General features: G+C 40.7%; 1 protein-coding gene across 3 annotated transcripts in view; it reads left to right on the top strand.

The window, feature by feature from the left end:
- Positions 1–17,980, top strand: part of PCYT1B (phosphate cytidylyltransferase 1, choline, beta) — a 144,368-nt gene that overhangs the window by 64,071 nt on the left and 62,317 nt on the right. For all 3 annotated transcript variants that reach the window (XM_011987996.1, XM_011987995.1, XM_011987997.1), the window contains exon 2: positions 10,785–10,884. In XM_011987996.1, coding sequence (XP_011843386.1) covers positions 10,785–10,884 — 100 coding nt within the window. The remainder of the gene's footprint in view (positions 1–10,784; positions 10,885–17,980) is intronic.

The raw sequence follows: 17,980 nt of genomic DNA on the forward strand, positions 1-17,980 counted from the left end.
AAAAAAAAAAAAAAAAGAAAGAAAGAAAAACAAAAATAAACAAACAAAAAAACGTATTTCTCCTCCTCACCCCAGATCTTGCAACTATTATTTTAAACTTTCAAATTTTATTTTTTAAGTCACCTCAAGTCCTTTGGGGAAGGAGTTGGGATATGAATATGATATAACATTGTTACTGATGTTCACTATAAATTCCTTAAGTTCAATTGCCTAAGAAAAAAATTATTTAGAATGTGGAATTTTTATCTCTCGGTAAAGATTGTTTTCTATTGTTAATAGCATCTTTGTATTTCATGAGTCTAAGAGGTTATTCATGGTAAGTTGCACTTCCATTTCAAAGGTGTTACAATGTGGAAAAAATGGCCGACACTGATTTTAAGATAATATCTATTGTAAGATCCCTCCTACTCTCAGAGATGTTAAAATGTGAGGAGAAATGTGCATTTTAGAATCAATGAAATGTGATTTTACTTATAGTACTATGAGTCTTCTAGCTATTTGATGTTCACTCACTGCTGTGAGGTTGGAAAGTGGCCACATGAGATGGAGTTATGGTTTATGAGTGGTCAGTGTTTTAAGGAAGCCTGTATCTCCAGGGCATAATAAAAATTCTGATCTCTGATCACCAGAAAGGCAGTATGTACTAGGCTGACCAAGATGTGAGCATTCAGGCACTGGTTTACTGGTTTACAAAATGAAGTTATTATGTGGGAACTCCAAATAAAGTTGGAAAATGCGTGTTGTTGTTTTTTTTTTTTGAGACAAGATCTCACTCTGTCACCCAGGCTGGAGTGCAGTGGCATGCAATCACAGCTTATTGCAGCCTTGACCTCCTGGGACCAAGCAGTCCTCCCACATCAGCCTCCAGAGTAGCTGGGACTACAGGCGTGCGCCACCATGCCCCGCTAATTTTTTGTAGAGAGAGGGTTTCGCCATGGTCCCCAGGCTGCTCTCGAACTCCTGAACTCAGGCGATCTGCCTGCCTCTGCCTCCCAACGAGCTAGGATTACAAGCGTGAGCTACTGAGCCCAGCCTGGAAAATGTGTCTTTAAAAGATATTTAAGATAATTTTTAAACTGTGCTATTGTTTTGCTTTTAACCAACTTCAAAGTACGTATTCTCAACAATAGAAAAATGGGCAAAGGACAGATTGTTCTCTGAAGAAAATACAAATGGCTAATAAACATTTGAAAAATGTTCAATCTTTTTGTAATCAAAATAATGCAAATTGAAACAGCATGCTACCATTTTTTGGTCTATAAAACTGACAAAGGTAATACTCAATGCCAGTGAGATGGCAGCAAGATAGGTGCTTTCATACATTGTAATGTGAGTATAAATGATACAGCTTTTGTAGGAGGTAATTTACCAATACATGTTGAAATGTTCTTCAAATATTTATCTTTAAAATGTTCATACCCCTGATCTAAGTAATTCAGTTTCTAGGCATCTATCATAAGGAAATAATCAGAGGTTCAGAATTATGTTTAGAATGTTATTTATATTAGTGAAATATAAATAATTTAATATTCAATGATAGAGAAGTATTTAAATTAGGGTTCTTTTTCAGTGAAATGTTTTACAGCTATCAAAATTAGTGAGGTTGAAAACTATTTAAATGACATGATAAGATAATCATGATATATTGAGTGAAAAAAAACCTGTCTATCCAGCAAGATTCCAAACTTGTTAATATGTATATATGCCATACCAGAAAGCCTGAAATGAAATATAGAAAGCTAACTATGGTTGTCTCTGGGAAGTAGAAAGAATTATTGGTAACTTTTATTTTCCTCTCTTAACTTTCCCAAATTTTCTATGATATATATTATGATGATGATAAGAAAAAGCTATGAAAGATTGACAATATATTTATTTTATTATTGAGTTTAAAGTCTATATTTGTCTTTATCAATTATCATTCTCTCTCCTGTGACTTTAAATTCCCCCATTCAACAAATATTCTTAAGGACCTTCTATATGCCAGGTACTGCCTAGTGAATAGGGATACAGCAATGAGTAGACAGACCAAGTCCTTGCTTTCTTAGAGCTTCCCTAATAGCAGGGAGAGACTGAGCTTAAATATACAATGTTTCCTCATCTGATGACCTGGACCACTCTCCTGCCTGCCTCCATGCCCTTAGCTGAATGAGTGAATCTAGTCTAATGGCTTTATATATCACATACTCTGTCAGTTTCTAAACCTGCATCTCTAGTTAGTCCTTTCTCCCAAACACCAGACTTATACATCCAACTGTCTACCTGACATCTCCACTTGGAGATCTAATAGGTATGTCAAACCAAATCTGTGAGAATGAAATTGTTAATTCCTTGTTGTCCCTCCCACCCCTAGATCTACTCTTTCAGTGTTTTACCCCTCCTAGGGAATGGCAATGCCATCTTTCCAGTTCTTCAGGCCAGCAGCTTTGGAATTATCCTGACTCGTCTCATTCTTTCACATCCTACATCCAATCTATTTCAAGTTTTATATATCCAAAATCTACCCAGAATCTGGCCACTTCTTACCACCTCCACTGCGATCACCCTGACCCCTGCCTCTGTTTTCTTTTGCCTGATTATTACACCAGACACCTCAGTGGTTTTCTTGTTTCTACCTTTGACCTCTTACAGTTTATTCTCAACACATTAGCCAGACGGTCTTATTAAAGCTAAGCCAGATCATTATCATGCCTTGTTCAAAACGCTCTGATGCCCAGCAATTTGGGAGGCTGAAGCAGGTGGATCACCTGAGGTTAGGAGTTCAAGATCAGCATGGCGAAACCCTGTCTCTACTAAAAATACAAAAATTAGCCGGGTGGGGTGGCGCATGCCTGTAGTCCCAGCTAGTTGGGAGACTGAGGCAGGAGAACCGCTTGAACCCAGGAGGCAGAGGTCGTAGTGAGCCGAGATCGCACCACTGCACTCCACCCTGGGCGACAGAGTGAGACTCCGTCTCAAAAACGAAACAAAACAAAACGCTCTGATGGCTCCCATCTCCCTAGAGTGAAAGCCAGTCTTTACAGTGTCCTAAAAGGCTCACACGACTGGGTGCCTCTCATCTCCTTTCTTCCTGCCTCACCTCCGGCTACATCTTTTCTTTTTTGCTCGCTTCCTCCAAGCATACTGGCCTTCTAGTTATTCCTGGAAGAAGCCAGGCATGTTCCTGCCTCATGGCCTTTGCCCTTGCTGTTTTCTCTGCCAGGAATGCTCTTTCTCCGCATGGCTCACTTGATCCTTTATATATTTACACATACATCAACTTCTCTGACTATCCTATTTACAGTGATACCCCCAACACTCCCTATTCCCTTTCCTTGCCTTATTTTTTTCTATAACACGTAATCACCCTTTAACTAAAATACTACATGTTTTATGTTCTTTTTTGTTGCTTGTTTATTATCTTTAAGTATTATGAGGGCAAAATTTTTTGTTTTGTTTTGTTCCCTGATATATCCTCAGAAGCTAGAACAGTGCCTGGCACACTGCAAGGACTCAAAAAATGTTTGTCTGATGTTAGAAAAATGAATGATGGGTAGATACCACGAAAGTAATTTAAACATTTTTAAAAACTCAGATGAGTTTTAAATATTCCATATACCTGCAAATCATATCATTTAACAGTTAATTTTTGGGTAATAGTTTTTATTTTTCAAAATACTCCTCTTCTCTTAATATAGGCCTCTCTCCTCCACCTCTGCCCCATTTGGGACACCTGAACCTTGATTAAATTTTCTGCCTCTCTGAATTTAAAGAAGAGGAGATATTTCTTTAAATTCATTTTTGCATTATGAACATTGCATGAATGCATTCTCATTTTAAAAATAAAACAGAATGACAGACATATATGGAATAAACAATGAAATCCCTTCATCTCTTCTCCCAAAATATTATCTTCTTCCCAAGAGGTAACCCCAATTAACAATTCAATGTGTATCATTCAAGTCCAGTGCTGTCCAGTAGAACCTTCTGTGATGATAGAAATGTTCTATATCTGCACTGCCCAATATTGTACCCAGTACCCAGTAGTCATATGGGTTATTGAGCACCTGAAATGTGGCTAATGTGAATGACAAACTGCTTTTAATTTTATTTAATTCTAATTAATTATAATTTGAATTTAAATAGCCACATGTGACTAATGGCTACCATATTAGCACAGTTCTAAACTATTTCTTTTTCTTTTCTTTTTTTTTTTTTTTTGAGACAGTTTCACTCTTGTCGCCCAGGCTGGAGTGCAGTGGCATGATCTCAGCTCACTGCAACCTCCGCCTCCCAGGTTCAAGCAATTATCCTGCCTCAGCCTTCCGAGTAGCTGGGATTACAGGCATGTACCATCAGACTCAGCTAATTTTTGTATTTTTAGTAGAAATGGGGTTTCACCATGTTGGCCAGGCTGGTCTTGAACTCCTGACCTCAGGCGATCCACCCACCTCAGCCTCCCAAAGTGCTGGGATTACAGACGTGAGCCACTGCGCCCAGCCCTAAGCTATTTCTACACAATTACCTCTCTCTTCTTTCTCTCTCTCTTCCCCTTTCTCTCTCTTTTTACTATAAATGACATCATACTAGATAGCACGTATACATACATATTATACATATTGCTTTGTGACTTGCTTTTTGCGTTCAACAAAATATCTTAGATATCATTCTCTGTCAGTACATACGTATCTGTCTTGCTGTTTTCAATAGTGCCTGTTACTTATAACATGTGCATACCATACATAACTAAATGAAAAAAATGGATATTTCTTGGTGCTGAACCACATACTGGGCCTCTTTTTTCTTCTCTCCAGTGACATTTATTGGTGACGACTTTGCACCAGCTGCCTGATTTAAGAGTCTATATAATCAATGACACAGTCTAAGAATCCAGTGATTCGTGTGTGTTGGGCCCATGGTCAACTATATTATCTATTTTTTTCTGTCCTCTCTATCTTCAAAAGACAAAATATTCTGATTCCATAATAAATAAGGCTTTAAAAATATGTTCAGAAACAAGTAAATATAAACCTAACAGTATGAGGCTGCTGGATGAGATTTTGTGACGTCTTTTTGTAATTCTGAATTTGTGGTTCTAAAGCTGATGAGTTTCATAGCAAAAGGCCTACCGGGAAGAAGTAGATTCTTTCTGAAGTCCTGTTCTTATCTTTTGTAAAATTCTTTTCTACTAAAGACATTCTTGAGATGGTTATAACTTTAGTTACTCTGGGTAATTCACTTTTCAATTGATTTCTGTGCTTCTAACATACCTCATCAGCATTTTCTAGCTAATGTTGGAGCCTGACAAACTGTTATAGACACTGTATTAACCAAGGCTCTGTCAAGACACAGATGGCTCACTCTAAAGGTGAAATTTAAAGAGAGTTTAATAAAGGTAGTAGTTATAAAGGTATGGGCAGGGTTTAAGGAAACCTCAAGGAATAGTATAGTATCCGTGGCCTAGAAACAATGGGGAGTTGCCATCCCCCAGACTGGTAGGGGTAAGGGGTGAGTGTGGTTACCAGAACCTCACACAGACAGCTCTATAAAGAGGGCCCCCTCACAGAAGCTGCGAATTTTGGTAAAAGGACAGAACCAACACACTGCTTCCTAGCAGAGAGGAAGCCAGGGAGACAAATACCCTGAACTCACTCTTGTCCTGCCCTCCACTGTTGCGCACACTTCCCAGTCCAACTGGAAGCAGGAGGCAGAGATCCCATTGGTGCAGTCACTGGGGAAGCCATACAGAAAAGAGCAGAGGAAAAGCATAGAGAAGGGTAGAAAGAGAGTGGATTCTGGAGAGGCAAAAGGGAAGATATTTATTATCCACATATTCTTTTAGTTAATCCTCACAACAGCTTATCCTCCTTTCATAGACAAGGATACTAAGGCTTGAGAGGTTAAGAACCAGCAATTTGCTAAAAATCAAATGTAAAAATAGGGAAAGGGATATTAAATAATGGAGATAGGATATGAACTCAGGCCGTCTGACAGGATTGCCCCACTGGAGTTAAGAATAGCTTCACTTAAACAAGCAACTCTGCGGTTGGCCTATCACCATCAGCAGTACTGTGCTAAGTTCTGATTGGTTGATTAGCTTGTTGTCTGATTGGTCCAGTTGTCAGTCAGTGATGTACATTGCATAAATGCAGATTCTAGCAACCATTTTTTTTCACTTAAGTAATATTTGCATTGTCCATTGTCCAGTACCTTATAGCTTTTGTTTTAAGTAAATATTTGACAATATCCAACTGAAGGGATTCTATACATGAAATACCCAACATATAATGTCTTCTTTAAAAGCCTGATGAAATGTGGCTTTGGTATGATTCTGTGGCATAGTTTATATAACCAGAACTTGTGTGACAAATAGGTAACATATTCACATTGTAGTGACTGAGTATTCTGAAATCTTCAATTAGGTAGAAAGAAGTTTTATTGCAATCTAGCTCCAAGTCTCTGGTCTGGCAAGGCCCTTGCATATGTGAGGTTCAGGGCACTGGGCCAGGGCTTCTTAACCCTTTATGATCCTTGCTGTCTTCTGCTAAACATAAAAATCTCATGTGCCAACCGAACCCCAAATTTGGAATATGGCTCTCTAGAGGGGCATAGTCTTGTCTTCTGATGATCTTCACCAGTTCAGAAGCTTGGTTTCTATTATTTTCATGCTCAAAAGAGTAGTGGTTTCCCCAAATATGAAATTATTGAAAACTGAACATGCCTTTTCAAACTAATACTTTCTCCCATTCTAAAAGGGTCATTCTTCATTTTAGAAGATTGCTGCTGCAAAGCCAATTCTGTTCCTTTCTTATCTCTCTCCTCCATTTCTCTACCCTCCAAACAGCTAGCATCATATTAAACATATATCATGTGCTAATACACACTACAAAATGTGATCTGGCTGATTTATAATCTAACCTGAGGCTTGCAAATAACTACAAGTAAGTCATTTGACCCGCTTCACTAAGTCTGGGCAAAAATATGGTTACATGTTTTTATTTCTTCAGTTAATTATTTGAGTACCCCCTTCTCTATCAGGAAATCATGTATCTCCTTTTTGAGGTTTCTCCATCCTTATAGTCTAAAAATCCTGAGGGTTTCCTCAGCTCACAGGGAGCCAAAAAGGTAACTGAGTTTGAGGGATCTACCACTGCTGTTGCTTCTTGCTGTCACTTGGTGTCACCTTGAAAACTGGTTCGGTGACGATAATATCTACCTCACAGAGGTGTTGTACAAATTAAATGAGCAAATACATTTAAAGTGCTTAGTATATCGATGGATACATGGCACTAAGTAGGTACGTAAAGATTTAGCTATTACTTTATGTTATCAGGCCTCAGTTTTATGTAGGGTCTACACCAGAGGATCCCTGGAAGCATTTCAGCTTTGGCAAATGGTGAAGTTAGCTCAGTCCCTGCCCCTCCCAGAAGCCTCTATCTTACTGACATTGTCCTGAAGTTGATGTGGCTCTAGTATATGGAAGAGGCAGAACCTAAGGAGCATAGAATTTTTTATAAAGCAAATGATTTGTTCTGGCTCAGAGAAAGAGTTTGTTTTTGTTTTTTTTTAATTGTAATCTGGGGTGTTTGGACAGACAAAATTTTGTCTCAGGTCACAGGGCTGGTTGGTAGTAGCTGGGCCTTAACCAAAGTCTTCCTGAATGCAGAGCTTGATCAACTCTAGAAGTATCCTGCTGTGCTTTAGAAAGCAATGTTCTGGAGAGCAAGGCTGTGGCTCATTTATTTTTGCATTCTCCCCATTCTGAGCACATTGCTTTATACATAACAAGAAATAGCTCTTCTTCATATCAACTGCTGTTAAAGATAGTCACCTCTGCACACATGCAAACACAAACACATTCACACACTTAGGCATTCTCTCTGCCTTCCATCTCTTTGTTTCTCCTTCTTTTCTACTTCTAGGCCATAATAATTAAGAACGAAATGCACAGTGCATATAAACCTTTTCTTCCCCTTTGAGTAACTATTGTTGCTTTACAACTTTCCCTATCCCTGTTTTTATTAACAGATTTCATACCCTCAAGAACACACCGTTCTTGGAAAATGGCAACACTATCTCCTCTTTAATAAACTTTGTGACTAGCGCATACAAGATCTCCAAATAGTAATTTATTTTAGGTCATGTGAAAAAGGTTCATTGTGCACATATATTAACAGGTAATGAATCATTAATATGAGCTAATCCCACTTGCCAGTCCATTTACCCAGTTGGGTTGTGTGCTAAAAGTCCATTCATAAGTCAGTTTGCGGCCGGGTGTGGTAGTGCATACCTGTAGTCCCAGCTACTTGGGAGGCTGAGGCAGGAGAATCACTTGAACCCAGGAGAGGGATGTGGCAGTGAGGTGACATCACACCACTGCACTCCAACCTGGGAGACAGAGTGAGACTCCGTCTCAAAAAAATAAATAAAGTAAATAAAAACAAGTCAATTTGCTTGTTTCTATGGGTAACTATATTATCTATTATTATATAATATTATATATAATAGTGAATAATAATAGCAGTAAAAATAGCTACAGTTTATTAAGTACCAGGTATGTTACACATATTATCTCTGTTTTTCACAACAGCCTTGCAAGATGAATAGCCCATTTTACAGGTGAAACTGAGGTTCAAATAAGTTAAGGAACTTGCTTTTAAGCACACAAAGTCAAAAATATTTCCTGCCTCAAGTATAGCTCCTTCTGAAGTGGTAGCGGTGGGCCACCCATGACTTTCCTCACCACATCTGTTGGGCCCCAGGGTGGGCGCCTGACCCAATGCCAGCCAATCCTGGTTAAGGCCTGATTTGAAAAGATGAATTTGGCCAATCAGATTCTCCCTTAGGAATTTGAATTAGGAAACATGGAAAGAGGCAATAAGTTGGTAGGAGGCTAGGGCTGAAAGGCACAATGGAAAGTTGTTAAATGAGTGTTGTGAAGAGAGGCTGAGGAGGCCATGATGGACCGGCCTATTAGAGCTGAAGCTGTGAGGCAGTGGAAAGCAAGCAGTGGCTTTAATGTAGTGGAAGGAAATGGAGTCAATGGGGGTGGGACAGAAAGGATCATGTGCAGAGAGCAGCCAGGCTGGTGCAGAGCACTCTCTCCGGGGCCACGTTCTGCCCTTTCCTCCTTTTCCAGTTTTAGTTCCAGGGTAGTCTTAAAAGAAATCCTCCATCCTTTGAGCTAATGTTAGTGAGTGTCAGTTCCCCTCAACCAGAAGAGCCAAATTAAAATACATGGCCAGTAAGTGCTGGAGAGGGGATCTGAACCCTGGGTTTGTGGCTACAGAGTTTTTGTTCTTTTCACTGCACTCCTTTGCCACATTACAAATGCCACTGTGGTCTACCATAGCCTATGAGGTCACCATAATGTATCTGAAAAAGAACCAATAGTGAACCTAAGTTTCCTGAATCCTTGTCCCAAGTCTTGGTTTGCTTCCAGAGCCCTGAAGGAGAAAGTGAGGGCCAAGAAAATCTCAGATAACTGGCAGGCCTCCAGACAACATTGAGCTTCTAGGGTGGAAGGGACTGCAATGGGGAGAGGGGATGGGGATGGGGAGGGATCAGTTCTCGTCAGTGCAGAGAATGGGGGCTCCCCAAGGGCAGGGATTATTGGTCTTATCCCTACTTCTATCCCCAGATTCCAAGATAGTGCCTGTCACATATTTGAATGAGTGAGCAAATGGATAAATAAATGGCAGAAGTGAGTCACAGCCCCTGTCCAAATGTATAGATCATTCTTCAGTCTAGTGTCCCCAGGTTAAGGAACACATCTTAACCTGTCTCCATCTCTAAGAAACAATTGATGCAGCGCTCTGAATAATGTTTACTGTGACTAATCCACTTTAGCTTTAAAAATTACAAAGATGATGTAGTGGTGACTGCGATCACAGCACAGTTCAAAGACTATGAATGGACAACCCTGGATTGCATTTGCCTTGTTTACAAAAACACCGCTTGCTTTGTCTGGAGAGAGTGAGGTTTTCATTTTAAGAGGCTGGCTAAAAAATGCAGGGCCACTTTCTGGGCAGGCTTCCAAGTGACTACATCTTTCTCACAGCGTTCCCCAGAGCCCCAGTCCGAGCTGCCTGGGGCGGGGCCTCTAGCCGCTGGTCGCTGTTGAAGCTACCACAGTAGCAGTCATCTGCAGCCTGCCCGAATTACTGAGCTTTTAAGCCTTCCCAAGGCTCAGATAACAGCTTTGGCCTTTGCATTGAAAGAGACATCAGAGTTTGTCATTGGCCAAGCTGGTGTGTGTGAAACATAGGAGATGTCGCACCACGCTTCTGAGTATGGCATTCTTTCCAGCCGAGTCTCCTGGGTGTGGGTGAGTCTAAATGTTTGAAGACTGCCCTCGTTGGTTGTGAAATGTTCGAAACTGGGCATTGTGACTTTCCAAGGGCATGACTTGGCATATTTCTTAACCCTAATGAGCCTCAGTTTCCTTTTTGTGAAATAGGGATAGTATTATCCTATGCTCTAGAAGGATAGAAGTATCTATTCATCACAGGGGGCTGTGAAACCTAAAAGAGATAACAGCAGAGTATCTCATCTAGTACCTGGCATACTATAGACACTGAAGAGCTTTTGCTATTTCTGAAGCGTCCGTAAAAAACATACAAAAAGGTTTCAGTGATGATGCCCTATTTTTATGTCTAACAGTACAGTATTGCTCTGAAAGACTCCGCGGATATATTTGACTTCTTAATCACACCTGTGTAGCCAACAGGAATAAAACTTCAGAGCAAGTTAGTGCCAAAGGAAAGTTCGTCAGACTGTATTCCCTTTCTTTTTCTCCCTTCTAGACCCTGACCGCACCTGCCCCATTTGCTGATGAAACCAACTGCCAGTGTCGAGCGCCCCATGAAAAACTGACCATTGCTCAGGCCCGCTTAGGAACACCAGGTGAGGCTGTACCTTTTTTTTCTCAAATGGGTCCTGTCTTGACATTTAAAGTATCAGAAAGGGGCCGAGAGCGTCATGCCTGTGATCCCAGCACTTTGGGTGACTGAGGTGGGTGGATCACCTTGAGGTCAGGAGTTCGAGACCAGCCTGGCCAATATGGTGAAACCCCATCTCTACTAAAAATACAAAAATTAGCCAGGTGTGGTGGCGCACGCCTGTAGTACCAGCTACTCACTTTGGAAGGCTGAGGTGGGAGGACCGCTTGAACCCGGGAGGTGGCGATTGCAGTGAGCCAAGATTGTGCCACTGCACTCCAGCCTGGGCGACAGAGCAAGACTCCATCTCAAAAAAAAAAAAAAAAAAAAAGTATCAGAAAGGCCCATCATTAAGGAGCAGCACTTGCTTTCAAGCAGAGAGTTGAACTTAGAGATTATAACACAGTGCAAGGGTAAAGAAGGGTAAACACTAGCAGTGATAAACCAGACCAACCAAAGGAGCCAAGAAAAAGATGCATCAGAATACGGGGAGTTTGAGCCCCGGTTTTATCACTTGTTAGTTCTACAGCCTTGGGCAAATCACTAGAAAGGTCTCAATCTGTTTCCTCAAAACAGGGACAACAATACCTACCTCACAAGGTTTCTGTGATAACTAGATTCGTTGAAAGTTCCAAAGCATTTTTAAAACCATGAAGGCATATACAAACCTAAGCTACTATAATTATTACCATTCTTTAAAGTATGCATTTTTAAAAAAAATTTCAAGTGTGCCTTAAAAAGAGTGGGGTGTGCTATAGAAGTTTGTTCATTCATTCATCCCTTTAGCATTGTGCCAGAGGATGGATAGGGGAGAGATTTGGAAAGAATTATAAGGTACCATCTGTTTTTCAGGAGACAAGACAACTAGATGTGAAATAAAAAACATTAATAGCATGTATGCAGGTGCTTAGGCGTTAAAACCTGCAACACAGATGATAATTGATTCTTAGAGAATGGCAGATTCATTTGGCCTAAGTGATCAGGCAAGACTTCCGGGAGGAAGCAGAACAGACCTTTTAAGAGAAGTAAGATTTGGACTCTGTAGGCAGAAGATGCAAAGGTATTGCAGGCAGGTAGAAGGGGAATAGTGAAGACCCAGAAATAGAGAGCTGTGTAGGAGTAAGTGAGTGTTGTTTTAGTTGATTGGGATGGGGTGATAAACAAGACTAGTTGAACAGGTAAACTTTAAGCCATTTAACATGGCATAACTCGGCCAGGTGCGGTGGCTCACGCCTGTAATCCCAGCACTTTGGGAGGCTGAGGCAGGCAGATCACTTGAGGTCAGGAGTTCGAGACCAGCCTGGCCAACATGGTGAAACCCCATCTCTACTAAAAATACAAAAATTAGCCAGGCATGATGGCAGGCACCTGTAATCCCAGCTGCTTGGGAGGCAGAGGTGAGAGAATCACTTGAACCAAGAAGGTGGAGGTTGCAGTGAGCTGAGATCGCACCAATGCGCTCCAGCCTGGGTGACAGAGTGAGGCTCTGTCTCAAAAAATAATAATAAAATAAAATAAAAAGAACACGGCATAACTCAATGGTTTCTAGTTGCCGCTGCAAAAAAACAAAAAAACAAACAAACAACCAAAAAAAAACAAACCCCCCAAACTTGAAAGAATCCATGGAATGAAGAACAGTTTGCCTAATAATAATAATGGATATTTATTAAGTACTTACTATGTACTAAGGTCTTTATATGTATCATGTCATTTCACTATCACAACTCTGTGTGATTAGTAGTTTTAGTATTTCACAGAGGAGGAAATGAAGGCTTAGAGAAGTTGTGAATCTGCACAAGGTCATTCACTAGTAAATGGCAGTGGTTCACACTGGAGCCTGCATTAGAATCTGCTGGAGGGCTTCTTAAAACCCAAATGGGTGGGCTCCACTCCTAGAGTTTCTGATTCGGTCCAACTAGGGTGGGGCCCAAGAAGTTACATCTCTAACAAGTTTCCAGGTGATGCTACTGCTCCAGGGATCACACTGGGAGAACCATTGGTAAGTGGTAAAGTTGGGATTTGGTCTCAAATCTATTTGTCTTAGAGCTTGACCTCTCAACCATGACACTGTGCTTCCTATAAGAATAGCCTTCAATAGAGTGAAGTGAGAAGCAGAGTAGGCAGAGTTAGGAAGCTTTTGTGTGAGTTGCTTTTGAAAAAGGCAAAACAAGGTTGGGGAGGTAGTACAGAGCAGCCAAAGCTGTTGTTTCCAGGCTTCAGTGTACAAAGAATCACCTGGTAAGCTTGTTAAACAAGTAGATTTCCTGTTTCATTCCCTTCTTCCCAAATCTGGGATGGGCCCAGGCAAGGCATCTGCATTTTAAACAGACAGTCAGGGTGATTCTAAAGTTAGTGGTCTGGAGACCACACACAGAAATACCAACCAAGCAATATATCCAAGGGATGCCAAAGAAAAGTCCAGGTGGCCAGCCAGGCATGGTGGCTCATGCCTGTAACTCTAGTACTTTGGGAGGCCGAGGTGGGCAGATCGCCTGAGGTCAGGAGTTAGAGACCAGCCTGGCCAACATGGTGAAACCTCGTCTCTACTAAAAATACAAAAAATTAGCCAGGCATGGTGGCACATACCTGTAATCCCAGCTACTCAGGAGTCTGAGGCAGGAGAATTGCTTGAACCCGGGAGGCAGAGGTTGCAGTGAGCCGAGATCGCACCACTGCACTCCAGCCTAGGCAATAGTGCAAGACTCCGTTTCAAAAAAAAAAAAAAAAAAAAGTCCAGGTGGTCATGAAGAAAACAGACTTCACCTAAAGTTAAAGGATGAGCATCAGGCCCAAACTGAAAGGGCCTCTACCTTTCTAGGGAAAGGAAAGGGAAGTAGAACTTACTATATATCTGTATATATCTGCTCAATGTGATGCTGTGTATTCTTTGCAAAGACCATATGAGATAACTATTATTGTATCCTTTCTGAAGAGGAGGCAAAGGAGACTTACAGAACTGAAAAGTAACTTGTCAGATGTCCTAGCTGACTGGGTAGAGCTGGGATTTGACCCCCAAGTCCATTTCGCCTCAAACCCCTGCTTTGCCTACCGCAACAAACTCTCTTATGAATCATGGTCCACAGCAGGCCATGGAGCTAAGTGAAAACATGCTCAGACAGACAGTAGCTGTGATCTTCTGTAGTGGCAGGACTATGCCATGCTCACTACTGTTTTATCAGTATCTAGAGAAACACTTGTTGCATACTGTGTGCTCAATAAATATTTTGTGAGTGAATGAATGAAAATTTGGAGGCAAGCGAATCACCTGAAGTCAGGAGTTTGAGACCACCTTGGCCAACATGATGAAACCCTGTTTCTACTAAAAATATAAAATTAGCCAGGTGTGGTGGTGCATGTCTGTAGTCCCAGCTACTTGGGAGGCTGAGGCAGGAGAATTGCTTGAATCTGGGAGGCAGAGGTTGCAGTGAGCTGAGATTGAGCCACTGTACTCTAGCCTGGGCAACAAGAATGAAACTCCATCTCAAAAAAAAAAAAAAAAAGAAAGACAGTTTGGGACAAGAGAAGTAGTTCTTCCTCTGGAAATAGAAGCAGAGAGAGTTTGTTCTGGTATTTTGAGCTGGTATCAAGCTAACTGGGTGAAATTGGGCACCTGTGCGTTGCCTACTGCCAAGCAGTTTAAGCAGTAATAAGATGGTGGTGTATTTTGAAATAACCGTGTGGCGGATTCTGTGGAATACAGGTCATTAGAGGGAGAGTGAGATGGAACAAAGATGAACTCCTGATCTTTAGAAGAGAAATTCTGCCCCCTAACCTTAGGTGATAACTCTGGGAAATTATATAAGAAAATCCGTGATGTTGATGAGTACCTAGCCAGGGTACTTCTGTTGGAAATTTCTTTATTTAGAACTTCAAATATCAGGCCGGGTGCGGTGGCTCATGCCTGTAATCCCAGCACTTTGGGAGGCCGACGCGAGCAGATCACTTGAGGTCAGGAGTTCAAGACCAACCTGGCCAACATGGTGAAACCCTATGTCTACTAAAAATACAAAAATTAGCCTGGCGTGATGGTGTGTTCCCAGGTGATGCTGCTGCTGCTACTAGTCCTGGGACCACACTTTGAGTACCACTGCATAAGAGCAACTGTTGGCAGTGGTTAGAAGGAGTGGCAGGGAGATTATCCAATATCGTAATTGTTGGAGCATTGTACTGTTAGCAGAAAAGTTCAGAGAATTTTTAAGAATCTTGCTGTTTGATTACCATTTAAGAAAAGAAGAAAAACGTTACTTTTTTGAAGGGTTTGGTCAAGAATTTCAAGAAGGGTTTGGTCAAGAAGGGTTTGCTTTCAAGAGTTTCAAGAAGGGTTTGGTTTCAAGAGTCGTAAGCAATTTACCTGTTTGTGGCACTGTCTTGAGCGTGCCCTCAAAAAAGACAAACATAGCAGAATTTGGTATCTGATAATGCTCTTCAAGATTATAGTTTTTTGGTTTTTTTTTTTTTCTTTTGTATTTTTAGTGGAACTGCTTTCGCCACGTTGACCAGGCTGGTCTTGAACTCCTGGCCTCAAGTGATCTGGCCATCTCAGCCTCCCAAAGTACTGGGATTACAGGCAGGAGCCACTGTGCCTGGCCTAGATTATAGCTATAACTGGACTCTCTTACCATCTCCTACACTAGCCATATTTTTTGACATAATATAATCGCCTAAAATGTGTTTTACAAATTTAGAACTGCCCAAACAGGGGCTGGGGTACAAATTCTAGAAGAGGTAATGACAAACTCTGCCCATACCGCTTAGCTTTTTGACCTTGTTTGTGAGGTCACAAGGGTGATGAAACTTCAAGAGAAAGAGCAGAATAAAGTGAAAAAGCAATCAGAATTGGCACCTTTGGTCTTAGCTAGTCCAGCTGTGGAGCTATGCGCATACACGGTGCTGTATGTATTCCGATGCATGGAGAATCAATCCTCTGTCTTGACATAAAGGAAAAGTCTGGGAGATTGTTTCATAGGCTCCTTTTCATTAAAACTGCCTTTTCCTTTCTTTTCTTTTTCCTTTTCTTTCTTTGCTTTGCTTTTTTTTTTTTTTTTTTTTTTGAGACAGGGTCTCGCTCTGTCACCCAGGCTGGAATGCAGTGGTGTGATCACAGCTCACTGCAGTCTTAACCTCCCAGGCTCAAGCGATTGATCCTCCCACTTCAACCTCCCAAGTAGCTTGGACCACAGGCATGTGCCACCATGCCTGGCTATTTTTTGTATGTTTTGTAGAGATGGGATTTCGCTATGTTGCCCAGGCTGGTCTCAAACTCCTGGGCTTGAGCCATCTACCCACCTTAGCTTCCCAAAGTGCTGGGATTACAGGCATGAGCCACTGTACCCGGCCTTAAACTGACTTTTTTTAAAGGGAATCTCGGTTCTGATTTTCTATTTTCCTTTTCAAAAAGGAAGTTTGTATTATCTGTTTCCACAGTGTGTAGAATTTCCCTGACTACATTTTTCAAGAGCCGCCTTAATGAATCTGCCTTATTCATGTACCATCTGTGATGTAATTTACTGAATACTTTTTCTTTATATATACTCTCTGTTCTAAAACTTTAACGTATTTTAAAAAGCAAACATCAATCACAATCATTTACAGAAAATAGTATCATTAGCTAGTATCACTGGCTAGTGATAAGCAGAAGGTAATTGCAAAGTTTATATAAAACTAAATAGTATATACAATAAGTATGTAACTGTAAGATTTTAAAAGCTTAACTTGTGCCACCTTTTTTGCACATCAGTTGTACAAAAAAACAGTACTAGTTGCAATAATTACTGGGTGTTTAATAATAGTTTCTATTTTGTTTTAAAGACAAGAATTCATATCAGCATGTAGTTTTCTAGCAGGTGTCAACAAGGTAGAAGAAAGAGTGGTGAGTTTGATTTGCACTCAAATATCATGGTAAATTGGTTGTATGACATTCGGTAAGCTGCTTAACTTCGCTGAGCCTCCATTTGCCCCTCCATGAAATGATAAGTCTACTTTCACCTGACTACCTCATAGGGTTGATGCAAAGATTAAATGAAATACATATGTTTTGTGAATTGTATGTATTTCTAAGGTACAGTTTAAATGCCTTAAAATAGCCACAATCCAAGCCTTGTTAATAGCCATAATCAAAGATGATCAATCACCCTTTTATTGTTGCTTGAATCTGAAGTAAATACCAAGAAACGCCTAACATACCCCACAATAGTGTGAATTTAAACGTAACGTGGTTGGTGATTGCCTCCTGTTTGACTGTACGGCAGATGTGTGTTTAACTTTTTAACCAACTGCCAAACTGCTTTCCAAAGCGATTGTACCACTTTAAATTCCTATCTGCAGTTTATTAGCGTTCCAGTTGCTCTGCATTCTCACCATCTCTTGGTATGGTCAATTAAAAAACATTTTTTAGCCATTCTAGTGTGTATGAAATGTTATCTCATTGTGGTTTTCATTTGTATTTCCCTAATGACTAATGTTATTGAGGATCTTCTCTTGTGTTTATTTGCCATCCTTGTATTTATTTTCTTTGGTGAAATGTCTGTTCAATATTTTTGCTTTATTTAACTGAGTGGTGGGTTGTTCATCTTACTGAGTTTTGAGAGTTCTTCATATATTCTAGATACAAGTCCTATATTTCACAAATATTTTCTCCCAGTCCATGACTCACCTTTTCATTTTTGTAAAAATGTCTTCTGAAGAGCAAACGTCATGAGTCTCATAGGCTGCATTTAAGGTGTCACCCCAGGCTCAGTTCTCATCTGGAGTTTGACTGGTGTTAGATCTGCTTCCAGGCTCACTCAGGTTGTTACCAGAATTTATTTCCTTGTGACTGTAAGATCAAGGGCTCAGCTTCTTACCAGTTGTCGACCAGAGGCCACCCTCAGCTCCTAGAGGCCACCTGCAGGTCCTTGCCATGTGGCCCTCTCCATAGGCCCTTTCACAACATGGCAGCTTGCTTCTTCAAAGCCACCAGTGCAGAAAGAGAGTGAGTCTGTTAGCAAGATGGACTCTTTTTCTTTTCTTTTCTTTTCTCTCTCTCTCTTTCTTTTTTTTTTTTTTTTTTTTTTTTTTTTTTT

The sequence above is a fragment of the Mandrillus leucophaeus genome, unplaced genomic scaffold (genome assembly GCF_000951045.1).
Source record: "Mandrillus leucophaeus isolate KB7577 unplaced genomic scaffold, Mleu.le_1.0 Scaffold321, whole genome shotgun sequence".
Classification (NCBI taxonomy): Eukaryota; Metazoa; Chordata; class Mammalia; order Primates; family Cercopithecidae; genus Mandrillus; species Mandrillus leucophaeus.